The sequence below is a fragment of the Poecile atricapillus genome, chromosome 15 (assembly GCF_030490865.1).
Source record: "Poecile atricapillus isolate bPoeAtr1 chromosome 15, bPoeAtr1.hap1, whole genome shotgun sequence".
Taxonomy (NCBI): domain Eukaryota; kingdom Metazoa; phylum Chordata; class Aves; order Passeriformes; family Paridae; genus Poecile; species Poecile atricapillus.
Genome location: NC_081263.1, coordinates 8,641,879 through 8,658,912, shown reverse-complemented (window position 1 = coordinate 8,658,912; position 17,034 = coordinate 8,641,879). Strand labels below are relative to the sequence as shown.

The 17,034-nt window shown below is 41.6% G+C and overlaps 1 protein-coding gene across 5 annotated transcripts in view; it reads left to right on the top strand.

The window, feature by feature from the left end:
- EYA2 (EYA transcriptional coactivator and phosphatase 2) overlaps positions 1-17,034 on the top strand; it is an 88,612-nt gene that overhangs the window by 57,821 nt on the left and 13,757 nt on the right. For all 5 annotated transcript variants that reach the window (XM_058850501.1, XM_058850502.1, XM_058850500.1 and 2 more), the window contains exons 6-9: positions 1,138-1,205; positions 3,162-3,339; positions 4,857-4,984; positions 5,468-5,551. In XM_058850501.1, coding sequence (XP_058706484.1) covers positions 1,138-1,205; positions 3,162-3,339; positions 4,857-4,984; positions 5,468-5,551 — 458 coding nt within the window. The remainder of the gene's footprint in view (positions 1-1,137; positions 1,206-3,161; positions 3,340-4,856; positions 4,985-5,467; positions 5,552-17,034) is intronic.

The following is a 17,034-nucleotide window of genomic DNA, read 5'->3' as shown; positions in this document are numbered from 1 at the left end:
GGCAGAGTCCTCTCTCTTGGTTCTTTTTGGCTTGAGATTTATTTCTTAGTGCCTGTGCTTTGTAGCTGCACTTGGCAGAGTGGAGTTTGTTCAGCTGTCCATTCCCCAGCTAATCTGGTGTCCTAAAATAAAAACAAGCAAGTGGAACTTGGGAGGATGGTTGCCACGTGAGGACGTGCAGGGTGTCAGTGGTTAAAGCAGCACTGCTCGAAGTCATTCACACAGTGAGATGCCAGATGAGTAAAAAAGGGCAAAGGCCTGATGAGGGCTCACTCTGATGGTACATGGAGGTGACAGAATGAAACCAAGATAAGTCCAGTGCAACCAGACAGCACCAAAATCATACCTCTTTCACATACCATGTGAAATGAGAAATACTGAAATCAAAACCAGCATGGAGTGAGGTTTAATCAAGGCTAGGACTTGAGAGGGGAGGAAAGCTTGTGGCTCTGCTACCACTGGCCTGAAGGGAGGCAAAGACAGATCATTCCTGATTTTACCTGAACATTTACTTCTCCAAACAAAATCTTTGTGGTAGTGCTTCCTGCAGCTGAGGGAGCCTGGCTGAACACCAGCTGCTTTGCTTGGGACAGAACCATGTCCATCCTTTCTCTTCCTAATATCCCAGGACAAAGAAATATATTTTCTCCTTGCTGTCAAAGAAGTCTCAGCAATATTGTTCTCACATTAGAAATATCAACACCAGGGAACAAACTTTCCTTCTGAAAACTCTTGGGTGCCTGATCTGTTAGGATGGATGCCAGGATACCCATGCTTGAAAGAGTGCATGTGGGAGGATGTTTATGTGACCTGAGGGGTTTTTCTACAGGAGGAGAAGATAAAAAATAATATTCCATTACTTATTGTAAAAAGAAGTAACTGAATTTCAAATCTGGGCTGAATCCTTGTGTTCCAGCTGCTTCCCAGCTCAATAATCAATGTTTTAGTGTATGTAATGAGTGCCTTTCAGTCAGTAAACCCCACTAACAGCCCAGAGATTTTACAGCCTCCGATTTGTGCCATAATTTTTTTGTAGTGAGCTGGTATTTTGCTTCCTGTTGGAAATTATTTGAATTAACATAGCACTGTTACTTTGATTGCTGATGTATTTTATGACTGTGACACTCCTCCCCTCAGGCACCACAGGGATTTACCAGGGAGCCAACGGCCTGACAAATTCTGCGGGATTCAGTGCTGTGCATCAGGTATGGTTCAGCATCTACTGCTGGCAACCTTGCCACTTATTTTAAACCACTTGGAAGGCTTATAGATCAGAGAGATTATTTTAGTGTTCACATATATTTAGGGAAGGAATTGCTTTGTTTTGCTGAACACCATTCTGCACTACTCCTTGGACCTGTCCAGTTGCTGGGCTTCAAGATACCTTGGTTAATTTGAAGTTGTGTCTTAGTACACGTGCACAGAGTGCAGTCCTTGCAGGAGGAGGGTGCCCTGGCAGCCTCTGACCTGCTGCTGTAGCAGTGCCAAAAGTTTCCTCATTCTTCTGCCGTCTCACAACTTTCAGATACATTGTGCATCCTCTCCAGAGGGGATGGCTTCTAGAATCCTGTCTGCTGTCTTGGCACTGTGCAGTAAATGAGAACAATCTGAGAAAGGCATTGGCAGGCCCTGGTGGATGTTGGGCCATCTGAGCTGTCTGTGCACTTCCCTCTGTGAGAACACACCTGTCCGTGGGCTCCATGCCTCAGACACCTTGATAAATGTCTGTGTATAGATAAACAGCAGGCACATAGACACCAGACAGATGTTTTTCAGTAGAAAAGAACTCCTTTTGTTTGGACCAAACAAATGAGTACACTGTCCCATAAAATGTGTTTTGGTTGGCCAGTAAATTTCAGTTGGTAGGGTGATTGTTGACTTGTATTTTTAATGACAACAGTGGGCAGTTTCTTTGTTGCTTCAGTTTGGGCTTAAAACATCATCATTACTGATAGAAGGGCATTTGATTCAAGTATGGAGGGTACCTAAACAGGGAGGAAAAGCTGGGCTTTTTTTCATTATTTTGTAATTTTCTGTAGGAGAAAACAATGAAATTATCTCATTTCTTCTTCAGTCTAATTGTTCTTCTGACAATTTGAATCTTTGTTCTTCAGAGCTCCCTGGTGACTGAAAGTTAATGAAATAGCTGTCACAGACAAAGATGTAAGCTGTTAAGGAGGAAAGTGCTTTTAGTCTTTCCAAAGACTATTTATTATTTAATTTTATTTAATACCAGAGACTAATTATAATTTCTGAGGAAATAAAAGCCTTCTGCTCGAAGACAATGCCCAGAGCATGAACACAGTTCTCTATGTGGAAAGGCAAATTCAGTGGACAAGGAAAGGAGTTGCAATTAAAACAAAAAGAAAAAAAATTAAACCTTTTATGCTTTGATTGTTCAGAGACATATTTTATAATGTTTTCCAGTGTCCTGCTTTTCACAATACACCCACCAAACATGCAAGGATAATGGTGTGGGGTTTCTTTGGGAGCCTTAAAATCAAGACAAAGAGTTTTGTGATACCTCAGCTCCCCAAGGTCACTTGCACCTCATATTTTTAGTTCATCTTTCTGTAGGTAGACAAGATCACTCAGGCATTTATTTGTTGCTGAGATAGTTGGGCAGACTGTTGTGAGCATTGCTGCAAAAAATTGCTATTTTCTTTTCATTTTTTTAGCCTAGCAGCTGATCGGAAGATGTTGGTGATCATGGGAAGCTGCAGCCTGTTCTGCTACTTCCTTCACCCAGTTATTCATTCTGTTCTTGCAATTTCTTAGATGTTTTGTCGTTTACAAAGATCATGTGTTCCATCATGGCCCTTTTCAAAAAGACACCCTACTTCACTCTTACATAAAATTGTTAAACTCTAATTGTAATATAAAATGTGTCAGTGCTGATAAGTAAAATCCTATTTAAAAAAACCCCAGAACCTGCCAGATTTCTGACCTCTTGTTGGTTAGTCCATCATAATAAAACAGGGGTGTATTTGGGAGAAGCAGAAATGTAATTTCCTAAGTGAATGAAATGTAGTTCTTCAGTGAAATATTCCTGAGCCGTGATTTGCTGCGTGCACAAGTAACGCAGCTTTTGCGGTGGCTTACCTGTTTGTAAGATAAAACCAGACACATGTGAGTTAGATGTTTCTCTTTTTCCCTCCAAGGAGTATTCCTCGTATCCCAGCTTCCCTCAGAGCCAGTACTCTCAGTATTACAGCTCGTCCTACAACTCCCCGTACGTGTCTGCCAACAGCATCAGCCCCTCGGCCATCCCCACCTCCACCTACTCCCTGCAGGAGTCTTCCCACAACATCACCAGCCAGAGCACAGAATCACTCTCTGGTAGGTGCCTCTCTTGTTTTCCCAGCCTGCCAGCCTCAGCCATCTGGAGGCATCAACACTATCATCTTCTTGTTGGAGTTTTTTAAAGTAGATGTTGGTAGCTCAGATTGTCTAGCACTAAACAGTTCTTACACAGGGCTTTGGGAGCAGATTGGAATATCCGAGCTCTCTAAAACCATTCTGTGATGTTTCTTTGAGTATATGAGGTTTTATCTCCTCTAAGGTAGTACAGAAAGATAAGACAATAACATACCAGCCCCAGATCAGTACTGAGGGCTGACATGGAGAGCAATGGATTCAAAACAAACAGCCATGCTCTGAGAAATTCTCAGTCTCCTCAATGTCTGATGACTTTTTAGCCCATATCTTTGTCAAGGATTATATTCACCTCTTACAACAACATGTAATACTGTGCATTCATCAACAACTACATCAAGAGAAAGTCCCTCTTTAAAAAATCCACACAAACTGTGTGTCTAATATGAAAGTTCAAGACGAATTCCACGCCAGAAAAAAGCTTCGATAGTTGTGTCCTCTCTTTGAATGAGATTTTTAAAGTTTCAAAGCTTAAGTAGTTTATGGAATTACTGGTGGATTATGATCCCCCAGTGTCCTGTTCAAGAGCAGTCTTCAGATATCACTTCCCTACTAGTTTTCATTGGCATGCAGTAACATTTATATAGAACACCACACCATTTGTGGATGATCACAGTGCACACCCACTGAAGGTCTGCTGACTTACCAAACAAATCTGAACATCTGTGGTTGCTCTATAAGAAAAATAAACTAGTGTTGTTTTTTAAAAAGAAGTGATCACAGACTGCTCTAAAAGCAGTTGGAGGATTTCCCGTTGCTTAGATCTTATCTCAGCCTTTTTGAGAAAGGATGGTTTCAAAGAGGCTTCTTAGGCACAATCCCAGCTTCTCTGAAGAAGAGTGTGGTTATTCTAGGAAGTTGCAGAGGCCACAACTTAGCAAGGTGTAAAGAAAAATATGTTTGAAAAGGATTTGTAATGTAAGGTGAGTGAAACCCAGACAGGTCTGTGAAACTCAAGCCAATCAAAACAGATACTTTATATATGGGAAGTTTACTTTTAACTGTCTCTTCTCAGATATTTCTAAAATACTATCCTCTGAGAAATGGGGTAAGGCTCAACAGGCTAGTTCTGTATTTTTAAATAAAAGTTGATGTTGAAAGTATATTTTCAATCATTAGCATGCATCACATTTAAAAAAATTCTAAAACCAAAAAGATTTGAAAAAAAAATTCAGAAGTGTAATTGGCCTTGGATTCTGTTTCTATTGCCTAATTTCTATCTTTGAAAAGAATGGGGGGAATAAAATTCCAAAAGTTTTTTCTTTCCAATGAAAATTTTGGTAAGGTTTTTTGAAGTGGCAGGATTTTCTCATGGTGTTTTCACAATATTTCTGTTGCTTTTCAATAAAAGGTTTCATGCTCTAATTACAGTGACACAATGCAAAATTTAAGTTTACAATGGAATTTCTTTCTCCTAATAGGGGAATATTCAACAACACCAGCAAAAGATATAGAGACAGACAGACATCACAGAGGGTCAGATGGCAAAGTACGAGCCCGGTCAAAAAGAAGCAACGATCCTTCCCCTACTGCAGACAGTGAGATTGAGGTAATAACTTTAATTTATATTCCTTTGGTACATCCAGCAAAGATGAACAGTTGCCTGTGTTAGCAAATCTTAGAGACAGAAGAAAATTAGTAATGCAACTGGAACCTGCAGGCAGGAGTAGTCAAAACAATTGCTCAATTTCTGTGTTATCAACATCTCAAACTATTCTTCATATGTACCCTTTTGTCTTCCTTTGGGCTTTTTGTAAGTCTGATGTTTTGTTCCCCTGACTTGATAGGCAACAGGGGATTTCTGTGGTTGTTAGGAGAGCAGGCTCTTGGGATGGCCAGCACACACATAATTCCAAAATTCCTGATGTTTCATTTTGCCTGCTTTCACAAAACATCCACAGTCAGTGCTCCAAATGGCTTGAGATCTTAAAAAATCTCTAGTCCAACAGGACATATTTCCTGACTGAACCTGTTCTTGCAGTTGCTTAATATGTAACTATATTTCTTTTTTCCACCCCATCTGTCATCACAGCGTGTGTTTGTGTGGGATTTGGATGAGACGATAATTATTTTTCACTCCTTACTCACGGGAACCTTTGCATCCAGATATGGGAAGGTAAAATTTAATTTTTTTAGCATTACTGCTTGTCCAGCCAAATTGCGTCGGGAACTGTGGGGGCAGCTAATGAGACAGCTTTTCAAGCAGATGCTGCCAGTTTTATTCAGACATATTTGTATAAAGGTGTCCTGTGGTATTTCCTCTGAACATGTGAAAATTTAATTTACCTCCCTTTCATGTTGCAAGTAGCCCCTTGTTTTTCCAAAGTTTGTGTTGTCCAGCTGCTGCTTGCTGGGATGTTCTTCCAGTGTCTGTCTCCCGCAAGGGAGAGCATCCAGCAGCCAGCCTCCATTAACTCCAGCCTCAATAAGCTAGCACTTTTTCTGTTAGACCAGTGTTTTCTTACGAATTTCAGACAATTTTTTGGGAGAGATTTTGTGTTCCTCAGTTTAGGTTGCCATGAAGAACTGGCTGTGCTTCCCACAGAGCTGCCAAAGCTCAGATTTCCAAGGGGGTTTCAGAAACATATGTATCTGACCATGCTTTAGATACCCTTTTTGAAATACAGGCAATTCCATTTTTTGAGATAACTGTGGCTGGGCAGCCTGAACTTGGCTGCTAAGGAGAAAACACTGGCTTTTGGACTTAGTACCACGTGCTTTAGTTTCTTCCTAAGGCAGCTTTTTATGATAAACACCTAAGTCACTTTGAATTACAGGATGTCAAACTCTTTTAAATGGGTAGGAAAAAAGACAATATCATTACCTAATTAAAGGTGGATGACCTAGTTGGCAGCTGTTTCCACACATGGCTTTGAGCACTCAGCTTCATCAGGAGACTGGAAAATAACCCAACTTCTCTCCAGAAAGCAGAAATATGATTTGACATCATTTCATGGCTTTACCAGCTGCACTTTTTTACGATGGTTGTAACAAGCTGAATGTGTAATTAGTGAGATAGATTTATTGTTCACTGTTAGATGTGCACAGTTGTAAGGGATATAAAATGGTGTTTGTGGTGTGGAAGTCTACTGCAGCACTTGGAATGCTGCTAACACTTCTAACAGCACCCTCTGAAAACCAAGCACGTGTTTCCAAGCAGGGATTTACCCAGAGCCATGTTGTACAAGGTAATTGAAGTGGTTACTTTTCCCAGAGAACATAATGAACGAGGTGTACATGTGTAAGCTCAGACTTACTGCCTACAAACACCAGAAGGAATTAGGCAGGATCAGGAAACAAACTTGGGGTGTGCAGATCTGCTCTGTGGTCGAGCTTAGCCTTGGGTAGGGGCTGATGTTTCCATGTGGAGAATTCCCTTAATGGGCTGGCTTTGTTCTAGCACAGAACCTCTAAAGCAGATGCCTTCACCTGCTGCCTCCTGCACATGTTTAGAGGGTGTAGAGTTGGAATTGTGTGGGGGTGTCTGTTGGCTGTTTCCTTTATACAAATTTAAAGAATGATATAAACAGGAATATTTTTTTAAAAGAATGAATCACCTTTTCTATTAAGTTATGATGGCTTCCTTGAGAAACTTCTCTAGAAGGACTTTTTTCTTTGCAGCTCTTCATTTGTTTCATCAGTATTAAATTCCTCAAGACTCTTCTGTAAGGGAAATGGTTGTATTATAAAAGTATTACAGGCTGGTGGCTTGATCCAAAGACAACTCTTGGGAACAGACTTTAAACCAAGAGGGAAATACAGCACACTCAGGCTGTCCTGGAAACTATTAAATAGCAGCACAATTCAAAACTATCAAGTACAGGTGAAGCAGCCAGAGGCTAATAGTTTCAGAATCCCTTACTTCAGTAGCGTAGGAAGTGTTAATCTCAAAGTAAATTAAGTATCAAAACCAAAATTCTCCATAAAAAATTCACATGCCTGTAATTAGACATGCATATGCTTATGATTAAATCTCACACATGGAGATCTTGCTTCATTATGTCTTCCTCCAGAAAAGGTGTCAGTTTATGTGATCCTGACCATTTTCCTGGCCAACATTTATCTCCCAGTGTCACCCTGTCTGTTGCACTGGTGGAGCTGCAGGTGCTCAAAGAATTAGTCTATAAAGTTGTTCAAGCTGAAGAATTAACACCTCTCTCTGGGGTGGTTTTTCTTGAAAGATGGGAAGAGGAGCACCAACCACAGCTTCTGAGGTTTGAGTCTAAATTCCTGTGTTCTTTAGCTACTTAATCACAAATGGTTGTGTGTTTGCCCCTTCCTTGGTGATGGCAGCAACAGGGAGCTGTCCAAAAAATGAGGGGGACAAAAAAAAAGAGGAGAAAGAACTCAAAAAATGTTATCAATGGTTAATGCTTCAATGCATATTTTCTGGCCTGACTTAATATGAAAGTTCTCCTTGTTTTCTCTGTGTCTCTTAACATAGACAGGGCCGTCTCAGGTCATTGGGAGTTAATCTCAGGTGTTTAGAAAATACTTTCTCCACAGCATCAATAGCAGTTCAAATGCAAAATTTACTGAAAGTTGGAGCATGAATGAATAGCCCAGTCTAGGCTGCTCCTTTTTTTGTTCTCTCTTCCCAAACCCATTGCTGGAGCCCATGGATTCCAGAGTCATCAGAAATTCAGTCTTAATGTCTTTGCCATAGAGTGACAAAAAAAGGCAACCCCCCCAAAAGTTCCAGAGGCAGGTAACCCTGGATGTTATGATTCAGGAGGGTTTATAAAACCTGTTCTGCAGGTTTCTGATCACTGTATGGATGCAGAATATTTACCATGTGCCTACAGACCACAGCAGATGCAGACCCTTGTGGGATATTGTGGTGTCCATACAGCCTTTTAAATCCCCAAGGTGTGTGTGCTAGAGCTCCAGGTCCACAGAGAGATGGCTGCAGGCCTTGCCAAGCCAGCAAATCATTGTCTAAACACAGTGGTGAAAAATGGCTCAAAATCCGTAACAGTGCTGCTGGGCTTTCACAGGAGTTAGATAAAAGTCAAGGGATTTGTTAGACACAGCAAGGTGAGCACAGAAAGACTCTTTGGTGGTAGTAATTCAGAAACAATATGAGGGGACTGCATGCAGTCCTGTGCCAAAATTAATAATAGCTCTATTCCTCTTTCCCCAGCTGGAATATTTGCAAGCTTATCTATAGCCTGTGTTGTCTAAACCTTAAAATTTCTCAGACTGAAAGAGATGCAGAAATTTTTGTTCAAGTATTTCATTTTGTTCAAGTGCAGTTTCATTCTCATGCTTTTCAAAGGACTGGTATCAAGAAAAAAAGGGAGCAGTGTGTGTGCTTTTCCTAACCTGAGGGAGCTCTGTGAAGCCTTTACGTTCTAGAAGTATTTTGTATTGTACCAAGAATGTGTATTCTTGTTCTGTGTTCCATCACTTCTTGGGATTGAAGTGTCCAAATGACTTCTGAGTAAAGTAAGAACTGGAGTTAAAATTCATCTTTACATGCAAGATACTCCAAAATCCTGGAAGCAAATGACAAGGATTTTGTTTTAGTCTGGACTTAGAGATTTGAGCACATAGGACAGTCTAAATTCTTGAATTGTGTTGGATCTTCATCGTCTGCTGATACCTGGGAGTCCAAATCTGTAAAATTCCCTGCAAGGGCCACACCATTCCTGAGATAGTTCAGCATTTGGAATTAGCTCAAATTAGGAAACCATCATATTGCAAAAATTTGTAAAGCACATTATGTCGTGGTTTTAAATCAGAGTGATGCAAAGTCATGCTCTAGATGTTGAAGTCTCAGTGGGAGGTGTTCAGCTGCCCTGTGTGGCTCTGAGCCCCGGGGCTGTGTGCTGGCTTTACGTGGAGCAGCCACTCTGCATTCAGTGAGGGCTTGCAGTGTGCCTCAGAGTCGCTTGTTTGAAGCAGAGGCTGGTTTTCTGTGATAGCTGCATTTTTTAATGCTTTTGTGTTTCAGAAGTGGCAGCAGGAGGTTTGCTGAAGCCGTGAGCAGACAGGCGTGGGTGAGACAGGACGTGCACTCAGCTTTCAGCCTGTGCAAACATGGGCTTGGCCTCTCTGATGAGAGACTTGCAGTGACCCAGGAGAGGGTCCACCAATCATAGAAGCAGCTTTTGGACAGAGTAGCAAAAGTTTCTGTTTGGCCCAGTTGAGGACAGGACATAAATATGATTTTCTAGCATTGAAACAAATGTTGTAGCTGCTGTATGCTGTGAACTGGACTGTCTTGTTCTCACCAGAAATTATGTTGTAGATCTAAGAAACCTTATTCCTCAAAAGTTTCACTGGCTGTTACATGTTCTTATAAAAAGTTTTCCTTTAAATGAATTATAATTTCCAATTAAAAAAAAAAAAATCATTGAAAAGTTCCTCCTTGGCTCTACTCGAGATCCTTGTAAAACCCTGAGTTTGCTTTTTAATTTCTTTTTTTTTTCCCCCTTCCCTGCTTTCACTGAATGCTTCAAGTAGCTTGTGCTTTTCCCTGCTTTGTTCTCTCACAGGACCCTAAAGCCAGGACCTGATTGAAACACCATGGGGATTTAATCAAATCTGCTGGTGATTCATGCTCCTAATGGCTGAGTCTGTCCTTTACTACTTTACAAACTGAGAAGGAATAAAACCCCATTTTATTGCTCGGCTGTTAAAAACTATTTGTAGAAGTTGCTAAGGTTCAAATCAAAAGCGGCCTCCCTTGAGAACTATTAGTTAATTCTAAGTGCCAGGGCATCGCTTTTTTTCCTCTTCTCTCGCTTGAGATGTGGCCTTATATCATGACTGCTGCTCAAACATCTGAGAGTTTTCCATTCCTTTGACAAACATGAGCCAAAGTGCTTAAGGACATCTGTTTATTTTATTTCTTTAATGAGAAAACCTTCCAATTTCTTACTGGCTCAGCTGTGTTTATTTACATTTTGTTAGTCATATGTGTGGGGCACCTTGGGACGTTAAAAACCTGCAGAGGCCTATGCTGAGGGCTGCTAGCAGGCATCCTGGTCAGAAAGGCAGAATAAGCCCTTCCTAAGGAAAACACAGCCCTTGGAACTCCATAAAATAGATTTTCAAAACAAATAGAGCCTAATTCACTCAGTAGATCATGGATTAAGTCAAGATGAATACAATTTGGAAAGGATTTTCTGAGGAAGTTGGAGATTTTTTTACCCACTGGAGGCTAAACCTTGTGTTTAATGCCTTTTTAAGTTAAATTAAAAAAGCATTCAATCACTGCAGGTAATAAAGAAGTCTGTTACTTTAGACATGCTGCTATATCAATTATTTAGCTCATTATTGGAGAGAAGGGAGTAAATAATTCCAGCCATTTGATTATTTCAGATGTGTATTTCGGGAGCAAACATCTGTGTTTATCATCTGTGCTGGTTGATGAGAAGCAGCAGCAGCAGGAGCAGATCCCAGCAGGCTGGAGGAGGGCACGGGAGATGCTCTGAGCTCCTGTGGATGTAACCCCTTGTTCTGGAGCTTAGGGCAGCACGAGGGGTTCTGAGCAAACAGCACACGTGGCATCTGGGGCTATTAAAGGATTCTTTTTAACATAAAATATACATCAGAACAATGCTGGGTTATTGAACAACCTCGAGGAAAGGGAACCTGCTTTCCAGCATGGCTGAATTGGGACTGAAGTTTTAAGGGGAAAAGTTCAAAAAACCAAGGGGATTTATGACTTCTTTTAGGAAGCTGCATGTGCAAAATATGTCATTGTGCTGAGGATTGCACTCCATGATGTGTTTCCACCAAGCTTTCCAGAAATTTTGTATTTTTCACTGGGCTATCAAGGGCCTTCATATCCAGTGACTTTCCTGTGTTGAGGGGAAGGAAATGAAGATTAATTTGGTTTAAATTCCACTCCCTTTTTCTGAAATGCATGCCACATACAGTAAAAAGAAATTATTTGTAGGTTTTTGGTCATGAACCTTTTGTATTATTAAGTAAAAATAATTCCCATTTATCCTCAAGCATCGTGGCTCAGCTTTTAACCTGTGTTTAGGTACAGTATTCCCACAGGACTGGAATTCACTTCAGACTTGATGGGTTCAGACCCTGGATAAATCAGTGTGGTTGTTGCTGCCTGTCCCTAAGCATGGTTCCTTTGGAGAGGCAGGAGAGCCTTTTCAACCTCTGTGTGCCCCTAAATGTGAGGATTTTGTGACCTGTGTGCCCATTTGGTTATTGGAATAATTTCCAATCATATGTGAGGAGATACCACAATGAAAAGGAGTCGTTAAATAAACAGTAAGAACACTTAGAAGTGCCCCTTAAATCACAGGAAGGGTGAATATGAAAAGGTATCTCAAAGAAAAGGGATTCAGTTCTATTTGCTCTCCATCTATCTCAGACTTCCCACAAGGTCCCACTGTCCTGTCTGTTGACTTTATTCATTTAAGTTCAGTAGATTGTCTAATAAACCTGAATGTATCAATGTTTTCATAAGCAATGTCTTTATTTTGGTGGGAATAAGTTTGGACCCTGGAAAATGGAGAGGTTCTATTTGTAAAGGGATGGTCATTTTCAAAAAAGCCTGAAGTGTAGTCCCTTAAGTAAATCACTTCTGAAAATGGCTTTTAGGTCCTCAACTACTTTCATTACTTTAAACAGCTTTTCTCACAAATGCTCACTCTGACTGGGAAAGCTCTGAGAGGACCATTCTGGCTGTAGTCTGTGTTATTGAAGAGATAAAACAGCAAGCTAAGCTACTTAGGTGTAGTTGGTAAAAGAGTGAAATGTGGTTTTTCCTGAAAAAGACATGAATTTACTTGAACTCATACACATGGTTAATTTCCCATTATTCTGGGAAAGTCTTGTTCGTGTCTCAAATTTTGATCAAGGTATAAAATGTTACAACGAAAGGATGATTATTCTCACAGACTTTTTTTGTTCAAACATGTGGCCCTGGTATTTGTATCTTTGAATTTTTTTGATTATTATTTTTTTTATGCTACAACCAAGCTGGTCCATTTTCCAGGCGTTTCCAAGTAATTAAACCCAATTAAAACTATTAAATTCTTTCTTTTGGTGACAACTTTGTTATTAACAGATAACCACAAGGAGGAGATTTAACTTGGAAGGCTCTTGATTGTATACTAATCCGTCTCTCACCTCTGGCTGACACCTGTGGCAGATAAACCCTATAGAATAGGAGTCTGATGAATACTCTTAATTAATACTTTCTTCCTTGTAGAAAAGTAATTCTTTGCTCACGGCATAAATAGGTATTTGGCAGGGATTTAAAAGGACTGATTAGTTTTAAATACTAGGGCTTTATTTTGGTGGGGTTTTTAAGGGAGGTGATGGTGTCTGAATCCAAGATCCACGCTCGGAATGACTTTGTCCTAACAATTCGAATGTCGAGTTAATTGTCACGTTGCTGAAGAGAAGCAGAGTCAGACAACAAGCAGATTTGTTATCTGTCTCAAAGGAGCCAGCTTTGCCCCTTTGCTAATGGCCTGCAAGTCTGAACAGGGTACCTGCAAGGCAGAGGCTTGGAGAGGGCTTTGGATCCAGGGTTGGAGGCATGAGTGACTTGCACTTGAGAGATTGCCAGAGATAAATCTGCTTCCCTCTTCCTTTCAGAATTAGGGTGTACAGGAAGGGAGAGCTGGCTGTGGACAAGCAGCTGGGATTAGCTGCAGGTGTTAACAAATACGTGTCTTTTCTCTAGGGCAAGTAGAAGCAGCGTATGAAAAGCCCATCTCCGTGTTGCAGGGGGTCTGTGGCAAGGTGCTTCGAGCACAGAGCCTTTGGGGAGGGTGACCCAGTGTGGAGCCAGAGCCAGAACCTCTGGCAGTGAAAGCTTCTGTGCTCCTGGAGAGGGTCTGGCACCAGCACAGCGCACATTGCAAAATCCTGGCAGCAGTTTGCACCCACACTAAAGCTAATTTGGTGCGTGCACATTCTGCATTTCCTTTGCTCTGCTAAAATACAGAGTAGTGGGAGTTTCATGTGGTGTGAGCAGATCTACCTGCCCACTGCTGTCATAGGGAAATATTTGTTCTTTGCTCACCTCCAGCTTTCATGGAAGTTGTCTTCAAGCCAAAGCTGTTCAACAAGCTCCTTTTGCAATCTTCTGTCATACTGTTATTTGAAATGAAGGTTAAAAATGAAAACTGAAACAAACTAATTTTGGGCGAGGTATTAGTAGCTCAGAAGGACAGAACTACTCAGAACTGAACTCAAATTGTAACTTTTAAAACACAATTCACTTCAGATGTAGAGAGCTAGTTCAAAGGTTATAAACAGTTCATGCAAGTGGCCAAACTAAGAGCAACACTGGCAGCAAATGTGTGAGCTTGTGCCACTGGGGTATGAAAGAAAATGCACTCCTTGCTAAGTGGGTGCTTTTGTCTTCCTTTACAACATGTTCCACAGGCTGCTGCTGCCCATGTTTTCCTCTAGTAGGAATATGTGCTGAGCAGGCAGCAAAAGCACCCCAGAGCAAGTGGATGTGGAGCTGGGCAGTGCCCACTGACAGTGGGAATTGCCTCTCTCACAAGGTGTGGCCACTGGCCTTGCCTGAAAGTCACAGGGATGACAGAAGCAGCAGGAACATGTCCAAGGATGATCTTCAGGGAAAACATTTCTTATCAAGAATGTTGGAAAAGGACTTACTCTTTGTATGTTTTGATCACTTGTTGTTTCTGAAGCAGTAGTAGGGAAATGGGGGCATTTTTCCTCTCAGTTCCCTCAAGGTGTGCACTAAGGAGAAATGGGCAACTCTGAAACTGTGACTGAGTCTGTTCTTCAGAAGTGGGAGTGAAGGGTGTGTTGAGAAGGGTGTATTAAGGAATGAATAATTTAGAATGATCACTTCCCTCCTGATTCTTGTCTCCCCCAAGCTTCCATGAGAGGAAGCTGTTCAGGTTGTGCATGGGAGGATCAGGAATGCTTGGTCTGCCATGTCTGAGCACCAGGGGTTTGCACTAAAAGTAATTTGTGGGGCTGTTTAATTTTGACCCCAAAGGAAACTCCACCAATGGAGCATGGCAGAGATGAGGCATGTGGGGATACACTGTGCTGCTGCAAGTTTTATTTACAAAAGGAGTTTATTGCCTGTTTTCCACCCCTGCCTCTCATTGTCCTTGTTTGTGAAAGCATGACTTGTAGATTAGCAGAGGGAGGACCTCACTCTTCTAAAGTTACTAAACAAGCACTGAGGGTTGAGTTTTTAGATTAATCTGTTTTCACTGCAAAAAGTGGTTCCTGGAGGAGATTTGATTTCAAGCTGTCTGTGGTCCTTGGGCTTCACATGCATCAGGAAACATTGGCTGGATGTGTTGGTCAGGGAGTTCATTCCCAGGGCTTCTGGGCACACTTTTCCTACAGAAGGACATTGGCAGGGATCACTGGGAACTTCACATTGCCCTGCTGAGCTCACACTGCTCCAGCACAGGCACTCACAGCCCACCAGGGCACCACTGGCAGCACAGGGATGTCCTTTAGTGGCACAGACTATGTGCTTTTTTTACACAAGCTGTGCCTTTCCTCAAGGTGGGCACAACCTCTGGCACAGTGGGGTTCAATTCTGGGACTAGTGCTTTGAGATGCTGCAGTAATGCAAATAAATAACTGCTGGAGGCCTCGTGCCTCTAGACACCTCTGTCATACTGGGAGTGCTGGATGGCCTTAGAGCAGCCTCCTCAAGACTTGGAAGTGTGCCTTGCTGTGGAGGAAATGTCCATTCTGTGGAAGCAGTGGTGCCAAATCATTTCCCCAAACAACTTCCCCTCTGGGTGGTAAAGTGCATTTTTCTGTTTTGTTTTCATTCCATCATATTCTGTATCTCAAGAGAATTTTTTTTTTTTTTCCCCACCGCCCCTCTCATCTACAGTTTGGTTTCCATATTGTTTAGTTAAAGAGAAGGTAACTTCATACACTGTGGAAATGTTTCCTACTCCCCATTAGTGATTAATACCAATAAAGCTAAAACGAAACTTAGAGGATAAATGACAGATAGCAACCAATGAGATTTCCTGAAAGAGTTTTAAAGGCTAATGATCCTTGAAATGTATAAAAATAAATTGCTTCATTAAAAACCATTTTACAAAATAATTTCTTCCCAGCAGCATATTTTCTTCAATACAGTTCCCCCGTGTAACTACACCTGGGTAGTAAAATTTGATTCAGTGCAGTTCCTATGGGGCCACAGTCAAATGCCCTGATTAGGCCTGTGTCCCTGTGCCTCATCAGGGGAGAAGGTTTGGGGCTGAAAATGAGAGACATGTTGAAGGCAAGTCTGTTGAAGTTTTTACTTTTCACCCAGAGACATTTCCCTTGTTTCTGGGACAGCAGCAGGCGTGTTTAAACGTGAGTGACAGAGCTTCTCTGTAATGGGACAGTGCATGTGAGTCACACACATGGCTGAAACCACAGCCATTCTGCTCTAATTAAAGAGAACTTCACTAAGAATGTGTAATAATTAGCTTGGTGTGTAGTACACCATCCATGTCAACAGCGTCTGCCACAAAGGTTGATTGAAATGTGCTCACCCTCCCATCATTGTGCTCCCTGTTAGAGCTCCTCAGTCAGTTCATTACTGTCCTGTCATACAATAACAGGACTGCACAGAAATCTGCAGAAAATTAGAGCAGAGACTCTGTTTAAGTGGGTGGGTTTCCTCTGCTGAACTCACACACCATGCTAAAGCAAGGCAGATTTGTACATCAGGATGAGAGCCTGACTTACTGAAGATGAATTAACAACAAAAAGAAAGTTCTGTTGTGGGAATGTAGGCTTTTTCCAAGTTGTCTGTTGCTGTTCAGTTTGAACAGGCACAAGGCTTTTGTGCTATGACTGTTTATCAAATTAAACACAGATTATTTTTGCTTCTGTTTTTGAAGTATTTTATGAATAAGAAAATGCACTTCTGGTAACTTTGTTTGCATTGATATGTTTCTGTGCTCTTGCTGTGGATTTAGGAAAAAGGTTAGCTTTTTTGGGGCAGGAGGGGTGGTTGGTTTGCTGACTCGGTGAGGCAGTGAAATGATAGCCCTTTCACAGGCTCAGATGGGAAAAATACTAATTTTCTAGGATGAATTAACCAAACTCAAATAGAGCTGCAGGTAGCATCATCCTAATCCAGGGGAATTCACTGAAGGTGTTGTCACTGATGTTGGCAGGAGCAGGATCTGGGTGTGAGAAAGTTCACATGTGCTTATGAAGGTGCAGAAGATATTTTAGAGCTACCAGCACGTGCATCTTCATATTCAGTCATTAAAAAAGCGTGGTTTAAAAATGCTACAGGCAGCCAGAGCTTCTGCACCGTGTCCTTCCCTTTCAGGAAGCAGTTTGGGACCCTCTTGGGGATGGGCTGAACCAGACCCACACGTGGTTGGGCTGGGAGCTGCTGGGCCAGGAAAATCACAGTGAGCAAATGGGCAGAGTCAGGGGCACTGGGTGCATTCCTAACACCAGCTGGAGTGGCAGATGAACCTGCCCTGAATTTGTGCTGTGTCTTGTCTGTTTGGGCTTTTTTTGAATTTTAATTTATTTGGGTTTTTTTAAGCACTGTTGTTATTTGGGTGGAGCTGCCATTGGGGCCTGTCCTGAGCAGCAATAGTCATATTGGACAAGGATTTTATCGTGTTCTAATTG